At 45.6% G+C, this 13,245-nt stretch overlaps 1 protein-coding gene across 3 annotated transcripts in view; it reads right to left on the bottom strand.

Moving 5' to 3' along the window:
• Positions 1–720: 720 nt before the first annotated feature.
• The window catches only part of UTP20 (UTP20 small subunit processome component), an 83,963-nt gene continuing 71,438 nt past the window's right edge, over positions 721–13,245 (bottom strand). For 2 of the 3 annotated variants that reach the window (XM_048835441.2, XM_048835440.2), the window contains exons 53-62: positions 12,284–12,353; positions 9,992–10,174; positions 8,859–8,990; positions 6,888–7,020; positions 5,445–5,641; positions 4,984–5,055; positions 3,578–3,841; positions 2,311–2,437; positions 1,424–1,569; positions 721–1,247 (exon numbers count right to left, since the gene is read on the bottom strand). In XM_048835441.2, the coding sequence (XP_048691398.2) occupies positions 1,092–1,247; positions 1,424–1,569; positions 2,311–2,437; positions 3,578–3,841; positions 4,984–5,055; positions 5,445–5,641; positions 6,888–7,020; positions 8,859–8,990; positions 9,992–10,174; positions 12,284–12,353 (1,480 nt within the window). In that variant the 3' untranslated portion in view covers positions 721–1,091. Of the gene's footprint in view, positions 1,248–1,423; positions 2,438–3,577; positions 3,842–4,983; positions 5,056–5,444; positions 5,642–6,887; positions 7,021–8,858; positions 8,991–9,991; positions 10,175–12,283; positions 12,354–13,245 lie in introns of those variants that run through there. The other variant, XM_075124265.1, reaches the window with a different exon arrangement.

Consider the following 13,245-nt stretch of genomic DNA (forward strand, 5'->3'; position numbering starts at 1 on the left):
AGAGTGCTGTTAGAAACTCAACGGAGCATTAGTGCTCACTCTCGTAGATCATCCCCACTTCTTAGTCATGAGTTGAAAAGCCCACCTGGAGATGAGGAAAGTCTACTTTAGAAATTAGTATCTAGGTGTTCAGAGCTGGAATCTCAGCTGCAGGATATATCTAGCAGTCTTCCAGATTTGAAGCAAGTGCAGGATTTTTTAACACATGATGGTATCAAGTTTTTGTTTGAGCAGATAAAATATTTTTCAAAGATGCTGTCCCACAAATGTTACTATTGCTCAGTCTTAGAGGCTAGGATTGAATGTCACCTTAGGTAAGTGATAAACTCCCTATAGCTGTACACACTAAGTATTTAATGTGATGTCCAGACTACAGGAGTGCTCATTACCCTACTTTGCACCATTTCACGTTGGGGATGGGTGAAGTAGCTTCCTTCTCTTTGTGTTAGGAGTAGTTGTCCAACTTGGTAGTTGGCAGAACCTTGCTCCTTTCTATGGTCACATTGCAAAGTTAAGTGATTATCAACTGCCCTTGTAACTACCAGAGTATTGGATGTAGCTGCCTTCTGCTGTAAATAAGTGGAACACTAACTCTGCTGTTACCGCTATTCTCTGTATTCATCCTTAACCCATAGAATATTTAAGGGACTCGCACAGCTTTTTATGGTAGATTTCATGTGCGCAGCATACCTGAAAGATCAGGGTGGAAAACTGAACAGGTGCTTTCAAGCATATTTAATTAGAAAAATGCACAGTCTTAGTATATTAAACTGTACATTCATGTGTTCCATATTTTACTCATGCATGGCAAGTCAGCCTGTTGCATGCTCTGCATGAAAGGAGAGCAAACAGCTTGATGGTTTTTACATAAGATCTGTGCAGACTTTACAATTAATTAAAATTTAAATACATTAAGATTGAACTCATGTAAAAAAAAAAATACTGAGAGGCTGTAGCTCTCTACCCTGTGTTAGGTGTTGGAAAGAAATTACTTGCTGAGATATTCAGAGCACTGAGAGTCCTCCAGTACTGCACAATCAGGTTTATGCGTCAAATATATACATGACCATACAGCTGTTTCCAAGTATGTTTCATTCCACCATCGCTAAGTCTTTTAGCGCATGGCTTCTTGGTTTCTTTGCCTTGTAGCCAGGGCGCAGGAATTCTATTTTCCTCTTCCTTGCTTCTATTTTATTCTTATGTTTCTTCAGCTTCTTCCTGGCAGCAATGTCAGGGTTCGCTACAGTCTAATAAAAAGCAGAAATTAATTTTGTGCTTTTCAAGAATATGGTGATGTTTAAAGCAGACATTGTCCCTTTAAAAAAATCTTTCTGATCAAGCACCTCTGAAGTAAGGTGCTGCCTTTAAAATTTCTAGTATCCTTTTCTACTAAAAGGGCAATCAGAGTTGAGAATAGTCTTACCTGCAGTGCTCTCTGTTTTTTCCTGATAGCCCTCTTCTGACTAGCCTGTTTCTGCACAGAAGCAAAGGCAAGTGAAAAGGTCTCCAGGCCAACTAATTTCTTGAGCAGTTCTATGATTTCCTGGGATAGGTTCTTCAGTGTTGGATCTAGTAAAATAAAGAGATGATTTCCTAAGTCCTCATTCTGAAACAGTTTACTTAGAGGACTCTGCTTGTACATTACTGATTTCTCTTCTATTTGCATGAAAACACACTCTAAAAGTGAAAATTTGTCTTTGATGCTTATTTTCCAATGGCCTAACCTGCATGTAACATTGGAACTTACCCCCAGACAGCATGTTTCCTGTAGAAATGAATTGCACATTAAGCAGTGTTCAGGAACGTGTTAAACAGGAGTTGCACTGTCTTTTTTTGGCCATTTTTCAGTGAGCCACAATGGACAGTACTTATTCAGGAGTGTCATGGGGGGGGGGAAACAGCTAACAAGGGCAGAAACAACTAAGGAACCTTTCATACACTTCAAGAAGTATACTCCTGCCTCCAGATCTTAGCGCTTCATATTTGTAATAAGCTTGCCTATTTCCCAACTCCCCATCGTAGCTCTGTGTGTGCCACGCCTCATGGTCACCATCTTTGTCGGTCAGTCTGGTTATATCACCTTTCCCTCTGCATGAGTCCCCTTCTTCCATCTCATGTTCTCACCTGCATCACTGCTTTCCCCATCTAAAGCTCCTCTGCTGCACTATCCATATATGCTTTAGCTTCCACTCCCTGAATGAAGGCATCTGGGTGTGAATGACAGAGGGTGTTTGGATTGGGGCTGTCTGCATGGACAGTGCAAAGCAGAACAGAGCCAGTGCCATTTCCTTAGTGGGGTTTGGCACTTACCTTGTTCTGCGTAGGTGCTACTCAGCTCTCTGTGCAGAGGGGTGATGATTGTTGGAAGGTATGGCTTGATCCTGTCTTTCCCAAGATCCACTGCTACAGCTCCAAGGAACTTAAAGATGCAAGTTCTCTGAAAGTACAGACATACCAGAAATGAGAGACTGGAAGGGAAAAAAACCCACAGCTCTGGTTCTCAAACCTTTTTTTCACAGACTACCTGAAAAATGTCTCGGCGGACCACTTAATGAACTTTCCAAAAGTTGTTTGTACCATTAGCTAACTATTGTAAAGTGCTTTGGATAAAAGCGCTATATATAAAAAAAACGTAATAAACATTTTTTGTTCTACAAATAAAAGCGCACAACTCCTATTTTAATAGCAGTAGTCTTACCTTTCTAAGGGGATAGATGTGCCCTCTCCTCTGCTGCAGCAGCCCCCAAGCTGGGGCATCTCTCCCCAGCAGCTGCAGCCCAGGAAAGTCACCTCTTTCTCTCCCCACCGCAGCCCTGCACATCCCAAATTCCCCCCTCCATGTACCCCCTATTTCTCAGCATCTGGTCCATGCACCTCATTAGTGGAGCCACACAGGTGGGTGGTCCTTCATTCTCTCATATGCTTCTGCCCAGGTGCACACCTTAGAGGGAACTGCCCACGGCCCACCTGTACGGAGCTTGTGGGCCACAGACCACAGTCTGAGAACCTCTGCCCTACCAAACTGTCACCATGAACTGTGTGGCAGCGGACCGGTGGGGAAGGTAACACTTGTGACCCTGGCTAAGGGAGAGAGGGTGTGTTCTGGTGCTTCATGGGAGCGCCCCAGGCAGAAAGAGGAAGATGGAACTTTCCCCTACATGCCTGTCTGGACACTGAGCATTTGTTCCAGGACACACATGGCTCCCAGCATAAAGAACAAACATTCGTGGAGCATCCTGCCTGACCAATTCATTCAAAGTTAAAAAACACTAATGTAGAGAAGGTGGAGGCCTGGGAATGAAAGGAGCAGGAGTGGGGAAAGAAGGCAGAGCAGGAAGCAGAGGGAGGGAAGGCAGAGCAGAGAAACAGAACAGGGACTCTCTACAGCAGCAAGCTCCATCATCTCTCGCTACTCAGAAACTTTTATTCCTCCTTAGCCTAGCACCCACCTCCAGCACCTGCCTCCCAGCAGGCACCCCAAGCTAGTTTCTGAGGGGCTAAAGGACAACATTGGTAGGCTTTCCACCGAGCAGCTCCCAATGCTGTCAAATGGAGGGAGGGACAACACAATTCTTACCTTCACAGGGTTTTTAGGGGAATATGCTGCTTCTCGCTTTGCCATCAGAGAGAGTCTTTTCATCACCCACAACACTGTGGCTGGTCTGCTTTTCTCTTCTGCTTCGCCTTCCTTCTCTTCCTGAGCAGATGCTGCCTTTTCACCTTCGTCTTCAGAAGCATCCTCCTGCCCTCCCATTTCATAATCTTTGGTCTCCTCCCCTTCCTCTGAATCTGGGACCAGAAGGTAGAGAACTCTGGCCACAAACAACAAGTTCTTTATAACCTTCAACAGTGAAAAGAAAAACCAATTGAGTGGCCAGTACGGACCCTGGGGCATGAAGGAGGCAGGTGAGAGGTTTTAAAGAGGTTGGGATTATCAAACCCAAGGGAGTGCAATTCATGTAGACCGCTGCACACAGCAGAGCAAGTTTTGCAAGTTTTAGAATACGGACATCCCCCTTTGGGCCCAATCCAAAGACCATAGAAGCCAATGGAAAATTCCCATGGACTTCAGTGGGCTTTGGGATCAGGCCCTTTGAGAGGAAAATGTATTAAGGCCAAACAGTTCAGAATTATGCCATAGCACATATCAGAGAGTTATCTCCAGCGCCCTTCCAGAGGCTGCCCTGGGAGCTGGTGGAGATGCTATGGTCATGCCCACATTCTTCCCCTGGAGATGGCTAGCGTCCATAGCAGTGCTCAGAGGGAGCAGGCTCTGTGTCTAGCCAGGACCTGCAGCGGGAGTGCTCCTTGTGGCCTGCCCAACCTAGAGCAGAATCTGGCTCGCACTGGGTGGATCTAAGCCAATTCCAACGGACATCAGAACTTCAGCTCAGCCATATAACTCAAGCTGAGTGCAGAAGGATCGGTCCACAGCAAGCAGGCAGGCTTCGATGCTCCACCCTGTCTGAGCTGTACTTGCAAGGGGGGAGTGAGTTGAGCTGGCTGCAGGGAAGCTGGTTGTAGCTCCATGATTCAGAGATGCCCAGCCCTCCATGTGAGGGCTGCACAGGACAGCCCTGGGAGCTCAGGAACCTTCTGCCGATGAAGGATCTGGTATCACGGAGCCCCACTCCAGCATACAGCCTCCACGCGCTGCTAGGCCTCCTCTGCCTCTCACGCTAGATGTGACAGGGCAGCTCAGGTGGGTAGAGGCAGCGCTACGGCTGGCAGATTTACATCAACAGAAAGTTCCTCCGCACAGAATTTTCCACTAGGCCGTTTGCATAAGTGCTGATCTCAGCTGACCAGAGAATCTGGTTCTCTGGCGATATTTTATCTTCACCTCAACGTTCACCATTTCTATGGCACATAGAAAGTGTTCCACTTTCTAGCCAAGAGCACTCACGCTTTCTGTAGGGATAGTGCATTATCCCATAGTTTGGTCTATACCCCCAGCAGTTTGAAACCTACTCAGACTCGTACCTGCTCTCCCAGAGACTGATCCAGGAACCTGGACTGCAGCTGGTGACAGAACGCTAAAGCAAGTTCCTTCATCTGTGGAGAGAAAAGGAAGTTGGAATTCTTTACATAACAGGGAACATGCAGGATGATGATGTAGCCCAAGGGGTTATTTTACCATCCTACAGAGACAGTTCCCAAAGGCTAACGGGAGGCCCAAACACTTAGACGGGCTAGAATTCTTGCTCAGAGATACTGATCTTCATGGGAGCCTTTTTGCTGATGAGGGCGAGACCTAAGGGAGGCAGTCTGCAATCCTATGGGAGAAGCCTGCCAACAATCAATACAGAGCAGTGGAGAGCGTCCAAACTTTAAACACAAATGGGAGACCAGCAACTAATGCTACTTTGCATTGCGACAATCAGAAACACCAGCCAGGCGACAGACACTGGCTCCGGGGAGGGAATTAGCAGGAACATCCTTACCTTTTTATCCAGCTCATCTGTGAAGAACCTGGTCGCTGCTGGCTCCACCATGGTTTTTTTGCTCTTGCCTGCCTTCCTCTCATTCCATTTGCTAACAAGTTCCTCTGGCTTGTGAGAAGCAAACAACAAGCCAAAAATCTGAGCAGCAGTCAGCCACACCCAGCTGTGAGGGTACCACAAATGGGACTGAACGTGACCTTCAGGGGAAAGAAAAAGCTTTTCAACCAACATAACCCTTTCCATACGAGAGGGGAAAGTACCCAGGCACCTCTGCAAGGTTGTAAGCATGCCCAGCATATACAGTTATGGGAACTGGAGTCATCACTGTTCATGCTACAGTCAGGAGGAGAGTACTGTAAACTGTGCTGATCTGTTTTGAGTTTGACTGCAGGCTTCTGGGCCACCAGCCACTCCAAGCCAGCCCAGGACGGCAGGGAACAAAAGCTGTGGCCATCTGAGAGCCCCCTCCCCTGCATAAGAACAACACTCCAGTAGGCTACAGCAATGCTCCCATCCACGAACAGCCTACATTAGTTTAAGTGCTGTGGTTTGGAACTCTGCTGTTGAGTATTTTTTTAAACAAGGGGCTGTTCAGTGACTTCTCCTGTGAGCCATGTTGAAGGTCTCAGTCCGGTTCTCAGGGGACAGGTGACCACGCTCTAAAATCCATCACCACTGGCAACCTTATAAACAAGCTCAGCAAAGAAGCCAGTGGTTGCCCTCTCTCCCCTAGAGCTTCTATCTCCAGCCACACACTGAAGGACAACAGCGGCGCAGCATGGGGAACTTTGCATCACCTCTGCCCATGCTGCATCCGTCCCGTGGATGAATTCCGGACCTCCAGGCCTATCAAAGACGCCTGCTGGGATTTCTAAAAAGACCCTTGGAGGCCTATTGTTCTTTCAGACACAATCAATCCAATACAAGCCCTTTTCAGACTGCGAGAGAAGCAATTAAAAAAAAATACAACCCACCAACGCCACACGCCAAAATGAGTTAGCTTAATGTGTCAGTGCATCACTTACAGCCAATCAATAAAATGGTTTTGAGATGGACCTTCCAAACACACACCCTGTTTAAGAGCTGCTGTGCCACGTGTCACCTGTTCGCTGGCTGCTATTTATGATCTGACAGAGAAAACCATTTGTCTTAGAGAACTGAAAGCTGTACTCTAAGGGGTGTAATTACAGCCAAACAGGCACCAGTCTGGATTACCCAAAATAGTTCTTAGCAACCAGAACAGAGAGGCAGATCGTTTTCACTGATGGTCTAACCTTTTCTATTAGCATCTGTTCTTTCACTAGTAACTGCCATATATTATAGATGCCTCTTCAAAATGCAAATCGTACTGCACAGATCTTTGTTTGCATCAGGGCAACCACAACTACACAAATTACCAATAATCTTAGTTCTAATACAGGAGAAAATATTATTCATACTTACGCCAGATATTGCTCAAAATCTCATTATGTTTGGTTAACAGAATAATGTTGCATTCCTTGATTAATTTTATTATCAAAGTAAGAAAACTGAACAACAATCTGTCTGCTGCCTTTTCTTCAGTCTCTTCTGTTATCTAAAAAGAAAAATAAATCAACAAAGAGACAGTTACAATGGCTGGCTAGAATTGTACAGAAGGGCTTATTTTGTATGTTTAATATCTAACTGATGGCTGAAGTCTTCCACATTGACCCCTATGACCACTTTATATTTACTATATGAATTTAGTGTAATGAGTCCATTAAAACTGTTTCACAAGGATTCAGTTTCCAAAGGAAGATTGCCGTGTTGCTCGTCTCTGTATATATGTACATGCAGGCATATGTACACAAACACACTATATCATTTATAACTAGTACTTAATCCTCTCATGAACTAGGTTTGACTTTATCGGTAACAGCTGTGAAGCACCGTGTTCCTGTTAGAGTGACACAGTGTAAACTGCATAGTATTAAACTGCTTCCTGCTTTTGATCAGCTCTGCAGCTATCAGCTTGACTGTAGTAAGCCTGCTTATCCACAGGATCATTAGGGATGTACATGTAGTGATTACAGTGTCAGCAACCATGTCAGACTAATCCAGTTGCAGCTGTAGTTGTCTCACATCACCTGGGTCTTCCTTGAGCTCTTCTATCTTGTTCAGCGTTTTGGCATTCCTGATTAAATACATGGCAGCTTCTTTATGACTAGTGATTAGTATCACAAAGTGCTCACCAACTGATCAGAATCAGTGGAAGCCATGTAATCTGAAGCCAAAACAGATGCACTGAACTGACTTTCATCATATAAACCAGTGACTGAATTACAGGAAGGGAATTGTACTGAATACTTTAATATTTTCTATAGGTTAAACGAAGAATCACAGTGCAGTATTGCTGACCTTTCATATCTATGTAAACCTATGGGTTTCTGGGAGTTGATATTCTCAGTGATAAGAACACCATCACCTTGATATTTAGTCTGCTTTTAAATAAATGGATCCCAAAAAGTGTCAGACGTGACATCAGCCCCCTGCCCATTTCTGTGGTTTTACAATCCCCATTTTGTTTAAAGGAGTGTTTCTTCTCTCCTGCTGCTGTGGAAGAGCCTCACCCAGACAGGGAGAGCTGACACGCTACACATCAAGTGCTCTCAAATGCACAAAGTCAACAAACTATAAAAAGAGAAGGTCATATGCTTTTTCTCTAATCTCTTCCGGTTCCAGTCATAGAATCATAGAATATCAGGGTTGGAAGGGACCTCAGGAGGTCATCTAATCCAACCCCCTGCTCAAAGCAGGACCAATCCCCAATTTCTGCCCCAGATCCCTAAATGGCCCCCTCAGGGACTGAACTCACAACCCTGGGTTTAGCAAACCACTGAGCTATCCCTCCCAATAAAACAAAGAAGACAATCACCACAGTCATCTTACTACCATTATTTTATAGTGCCCAAGAGCATGCTGGGCACCTCGCAGCAGATCTGTCCCTGTCCTGACGAGCTGACAATAGGAATTTCAGATGGGACAATGAGCAATGGTGACAAAAGTTGGAGAGAGGCTGGGGCAAGAAGAGCTGACATTTACAGCAACATGATCGTGTGGTCACTCAGCACAGGTATGCATACAGTTTGGTGGTTCTATTAGATTCTCCCACACACACATGCAGACCAACCCCCCTGTAGACTGACATGTCACATGAGAAGGTTTTCATTTACAGACACAGTGTGATTTTTAAGTTGACAGTGTCCCTTTAAGAACTTATGTATTGGGCACATGTCTCATCAGTCATGCTGGTCAAGTAACAGGCCCAAAGAGTTTAGTCTTTTATTCTTGCCTCCATTATCCTTTTCTCTTCCCCCTCCCACTTATTTATTGCAATTTCCCCAGCTAAACCTGTCTCTTTCCCAAAATTTCATCCCTGGTCTAATGACTTACATCTTCAAATTTCAGAGGTTCAATTTCTTTTTCTATCAGTGGGAGAACGGCTCCAAGTTGACTTTCAAACGCCACTCCCTCGGCTTCCACGAACAAACCACAGGCCTGGGTGGCTAGTCTCTTGTGTGAGCTCTGCCAATAGAGAGGAGGGCAGAGCAATCGTTATTTCTTGATATAATATGAAGAACTCATCACTCTGTAATACAGCTCAACGAATAAGGCACTACATTTTCAGATGTCACTAGTGATTTTGGGTGCCTCTGTTCTGCATACCCAAACTGGGACAATTTTAAAGGAAATTGATTTCCAGAATGTGGGGCACCAATCCACGCTCTGAAAATCAGGCCTCTTTATGGTGTCAGGTTGGGAGCCTAAGACACGCAATATCCCTAGTCGTGTGAGGAAACGTAGGCTCACAGCATAAAGCTGAACTTTCAAGAATGCTAATTTTTAGCAAGTTTCCAAAACTACAGGGTTTTGAAGCACAACACAAAGTTACCCGTAGCTTCAGACCATCTATTTGATTAGCATATTGTAGATGAAAGAGCTCAAATGGAGACACACTTTGCCTACTCAAAAAGTTAACAGAACCACTCAAGTCAGGACTGGACCCAAAAGGTCTTAAATCTGCTACATCCCAGTAATAGAGAGGATGGACTAAGCAGCAGATGAACAAAAATAGCACCATCTGCCAATTACTAAGCTCAAATTCAAGGGGATTTTGCTCAAATTTCACCACCAAAACGTGCAGCTTTGGGCAAACACTGAACAAGGAGAATTGTTCAACCCAAATGGTGAACTTTCAGAAAGCCATAAGCGTGTAAAACAAGGCAGGCTCTAATGGAAATTGTTTTATAACCTTAGCTACAGCAGCCACTTCTGCTGGGCCTATTCAAGAATGAATCTACATAGCTTCTTCCTCTCCTTGCCAGCGAGGACTCTGCAGGACAGTGGAGTTTTAACAAGCTGTGACTCTAGGACTGGTACGCTCCACAATCTTATCCCTGCACCACCACACAAGTTTAACTAAACACACCACCTACCCTCTGAGATTAAACATTTATAAACCCCGGATTTGCTCCAGTTCCATTCTCCCAGTGAAAAGAGCTGGGGTTCCCTGAAACGAATAATACCTTCTCGCTGTTAAACCACATGGTGACTAGTGAGAACATCAGATCTCGGTTTGCAGAGTTTACTTTAATGAGCAGAGATTTGTTTGCCATGGCTGCCATTTTCTTGCACTTGGCAGAGTCGTCATTTACCATCATCATACAGAGAGGGACAAAGAACAGCCCGCAGTATTGATGGAGTAATCCCTGAAAGGAAACAAATCAATCAATCACCTGGCAATCTCCAGAAGGCTTTCCGCATTTAAAAAAAAAAAAAGGTTTTATTTTACCCCCCCAACACAAACAGGAGGATTCCTGAGGCCCAACTCTGGGCCCAAATAGAGGAAGCCAAACAGAGGAAGGGTGGTCCAGTTGTTGGACTTCAGAGACCTGTACCTGCTGGTCTGCCACTGACTTCTCATGCAACCTTGGGCAATCCACGTATTTCACAGAGTTAAAAGCCAGAAGGGACCATCCGATCAACCCGTCTGCCATCCTGTGTACCACAGGCCCTTCATCTTCACCCAGAGACCTCTAGATCACAGGTTCTCAAACTTTCTGCCAGCATGACCCCGTTTTAATGAAGTCTTTCTTGCCATGACACCAGAAGAGCGAGATGGCGTCCTCCGCATAGTATGACCTCATATGTACGGTGTGTGCAAGGTCACGCTGCGTAGAGGATGCCATTTTGTGGAGTGAAATGGCATCCTCCATGTTTTGTAACGTTCATGCTGCATGGAGCAAAATGGTGTCCTGTGCACAGTAGGGACTGTCATGACCCAATCTGCTAGGGTTGTCACCCACAGTTTGGGAACTGCAGCTCTACATTAAGCCCAAAGACCTGAAGTATTTCAGTCCTCAGGAGACTAAAATGCTGTGTGCCTCAGGCAGAGAGCAGGAGAGACCAAGGTGCCACTAATGCCTGAGGCCCTTGTCAAGGCAGGGAATTAATTAGTCTCTGTGTGCTTTGCTTCCCCATTTAATCCCTACCTCACAGGGATGTTGGGGGGATAAATATAGTAAAGATTGTAAGGTGCTCGGACATCGTTGGAATTGGAGCCATCTACATATGATAGATCAGTGGCGCTCAAACTGTGGTCCCCAAACCTAGAGGGTTGCAGAGGAACATTCCGGAGGTGGAGGAGCATGGCGGGGCCCAGGCCAGCCCTCATGAGGGGTGGGGAGGGAGCACCACCCAGCCCCGCTCTGCCCCCAGACCAGCTCTGACTCCAACCGCAGCTTCACTCCACCCCCTGCTGTCCCCAACCCAGCTCTGCCCTCATTCCCTCTCTGCCCCCAGGCCAGCTCCTCCTCCACCCCCAGTTCTGCCCCCAGCTCCACCTTCAGCCCAAGCTCCTCTGCTCAGCCAACTGTGCAATAATGGAAGGGGGGTGTGAACAGATTCCATTATTGGTAAACTGGGGCGCGCCAGGAAAAGTTTGGGCACCACTGCGATAGATGGAAATTCACACCTCATGCATGATGGGCTTTCTTCCCATTCCTCCTACATCCCCCCCATCCACGCTCACAGCCTCTGGTTCAGCCCAGCAGTTGCAGCAGCACTGCCTGGAGTCAGCAGCCGGTCTGTTTATAAATAAATGTAACGCTGTTTTAAATGTTGCTCTGTACGGACATGAGACCAGTTCTTTAGATCTCGTTGTGAGTCCCCCCACTAAAAGCACACTCTCTCTCCAGAAACGCCAAGACACAAGTCTGGAGATTGTTGGCCAAATTAGTTTAGAGATGGGAAGTCCAAAAAAAGATTTAGGAAAATCTTAAGAACAGGGCAATTCTTGAAACAGCCTAGCTTTAAAATTCCAATGCTGACTTTTTTCCTAACATTTCTGAAAAATGTTCCCGAAAGTTGAAGGGAAAAGGAAGCTCATAGAAGGCTACTTCAACCTGAACTACAGAACAGCTACTGCTTCTCCATTATACAGTGATTGCACTTGAATGCACTCCCCCCCCCTGCTGTGTTTCATTTCTGCTCTTTTAGCATTTCTCACTAACCAAACATCTCCAAGTTGGTTTAAGCAGGTTCTAGTGCATATAGCAACACCATTTTGCTTGTAAAATGAGCAAATCTGACATGGAACGACTGAAAGACAATCCGCGTGAAACTCCAGTGTGTCATTGCAACTGTCACTTTTTAGAGCAGAACCAACACTAATGTTCTGAGAACTGTGCCGTACATTTGTGACAGGAGAGGATGTGAACAGCCAAGTGCATCCAGTTCTAATAAATCTGCAAATCCAGTTACTGGATATAACTGAAAAGCACAGATTGCTTGATGCTTGAAACTAAGACATATGTTACCTGAGGGAACATTTCGAAGAGGTAAGCAATCATCTCCAACGCAGACTCTCTTCCTGTCTCATAGTCATAACTGAAAGAAAATAATTAACAAGATGGAGTGGGTTAGTATCTTCCAAAATTGCAAGAAATTCAGAAAACTGCAAACATTTTGGGTTTCTCCTAATATACGCACCAAGGATCTTTGAACAAACAGATCTTTATAATCAATGCCTGTTCCATAGTGGAGACAAACAATTTGCTCAACTTGCTTAACTGAAGACTAACACATTTGAACTGTGATAACTAAGAGACAGCCTTACTCACCTGGAGAAGTACCTCTCCCCTCCGGCACCCCACAGACACTACTGGAGGAGTAAGATACTTCTGAGTGGGGTAGGGTAGCAGGATTCAGCCCTCCATGTTATGTGTTCTATCAGCAGAATTCACAATACACAAGAGGACCCACTGATGAATGCAGCGTCAATGGAGACGTCATTCTAACCCCAACTAGTTTATTTTTTGTAAGATCCCATCCATCTTTCCACTTGGGCAGTGGTCCTTTGGGGATGTGCTTGCCATGTGTTACCTACCCATGCAAAGGAGGGAGGGGGACTAAAGACCTCCCTTGCACCCCAGTGCAGGTTACCTGGGACTTGGGTCTTGGCATTAGGAGTAACCAACCACGGTGACCACTTACTCCACCTCCCAGAGCACATGTACAGGGACAGGAATGGGCAGGCTGTTGGCTCTACTCTTCCACCCTGCACTTAATGGCCAACGCCACTGAGTCAGCATGGTGGGTATTGGAATATGCTGCTGGCACTGAGAGTAAATTATACGGGGACATTTGCAGAATGCACCAGAATATGTTGTAACTGCCCGAGGCGCATGCTGCTGATGCAAACTAGAAGCTACTTAAGTCTGTGTTAACATCATCCCGTGAAGAGGGCTACGTTAACATGGTCCACAAGAGGCAGTTAGCC

Source organism: Caretta caretta, chromosome 1, assembly GCF_965140235.1.
Source record: "Caretta caretta isolate rCarCar2 chromosome 1, rCarCar1.hap1, whole genome shotgun sequence".
Taxonomy (NCBI): domain Eukaryota; kingdom Metazoa; phylum Chordata; order Testudines; family Cheloniidae; genus Caretta; species Caretta caretta.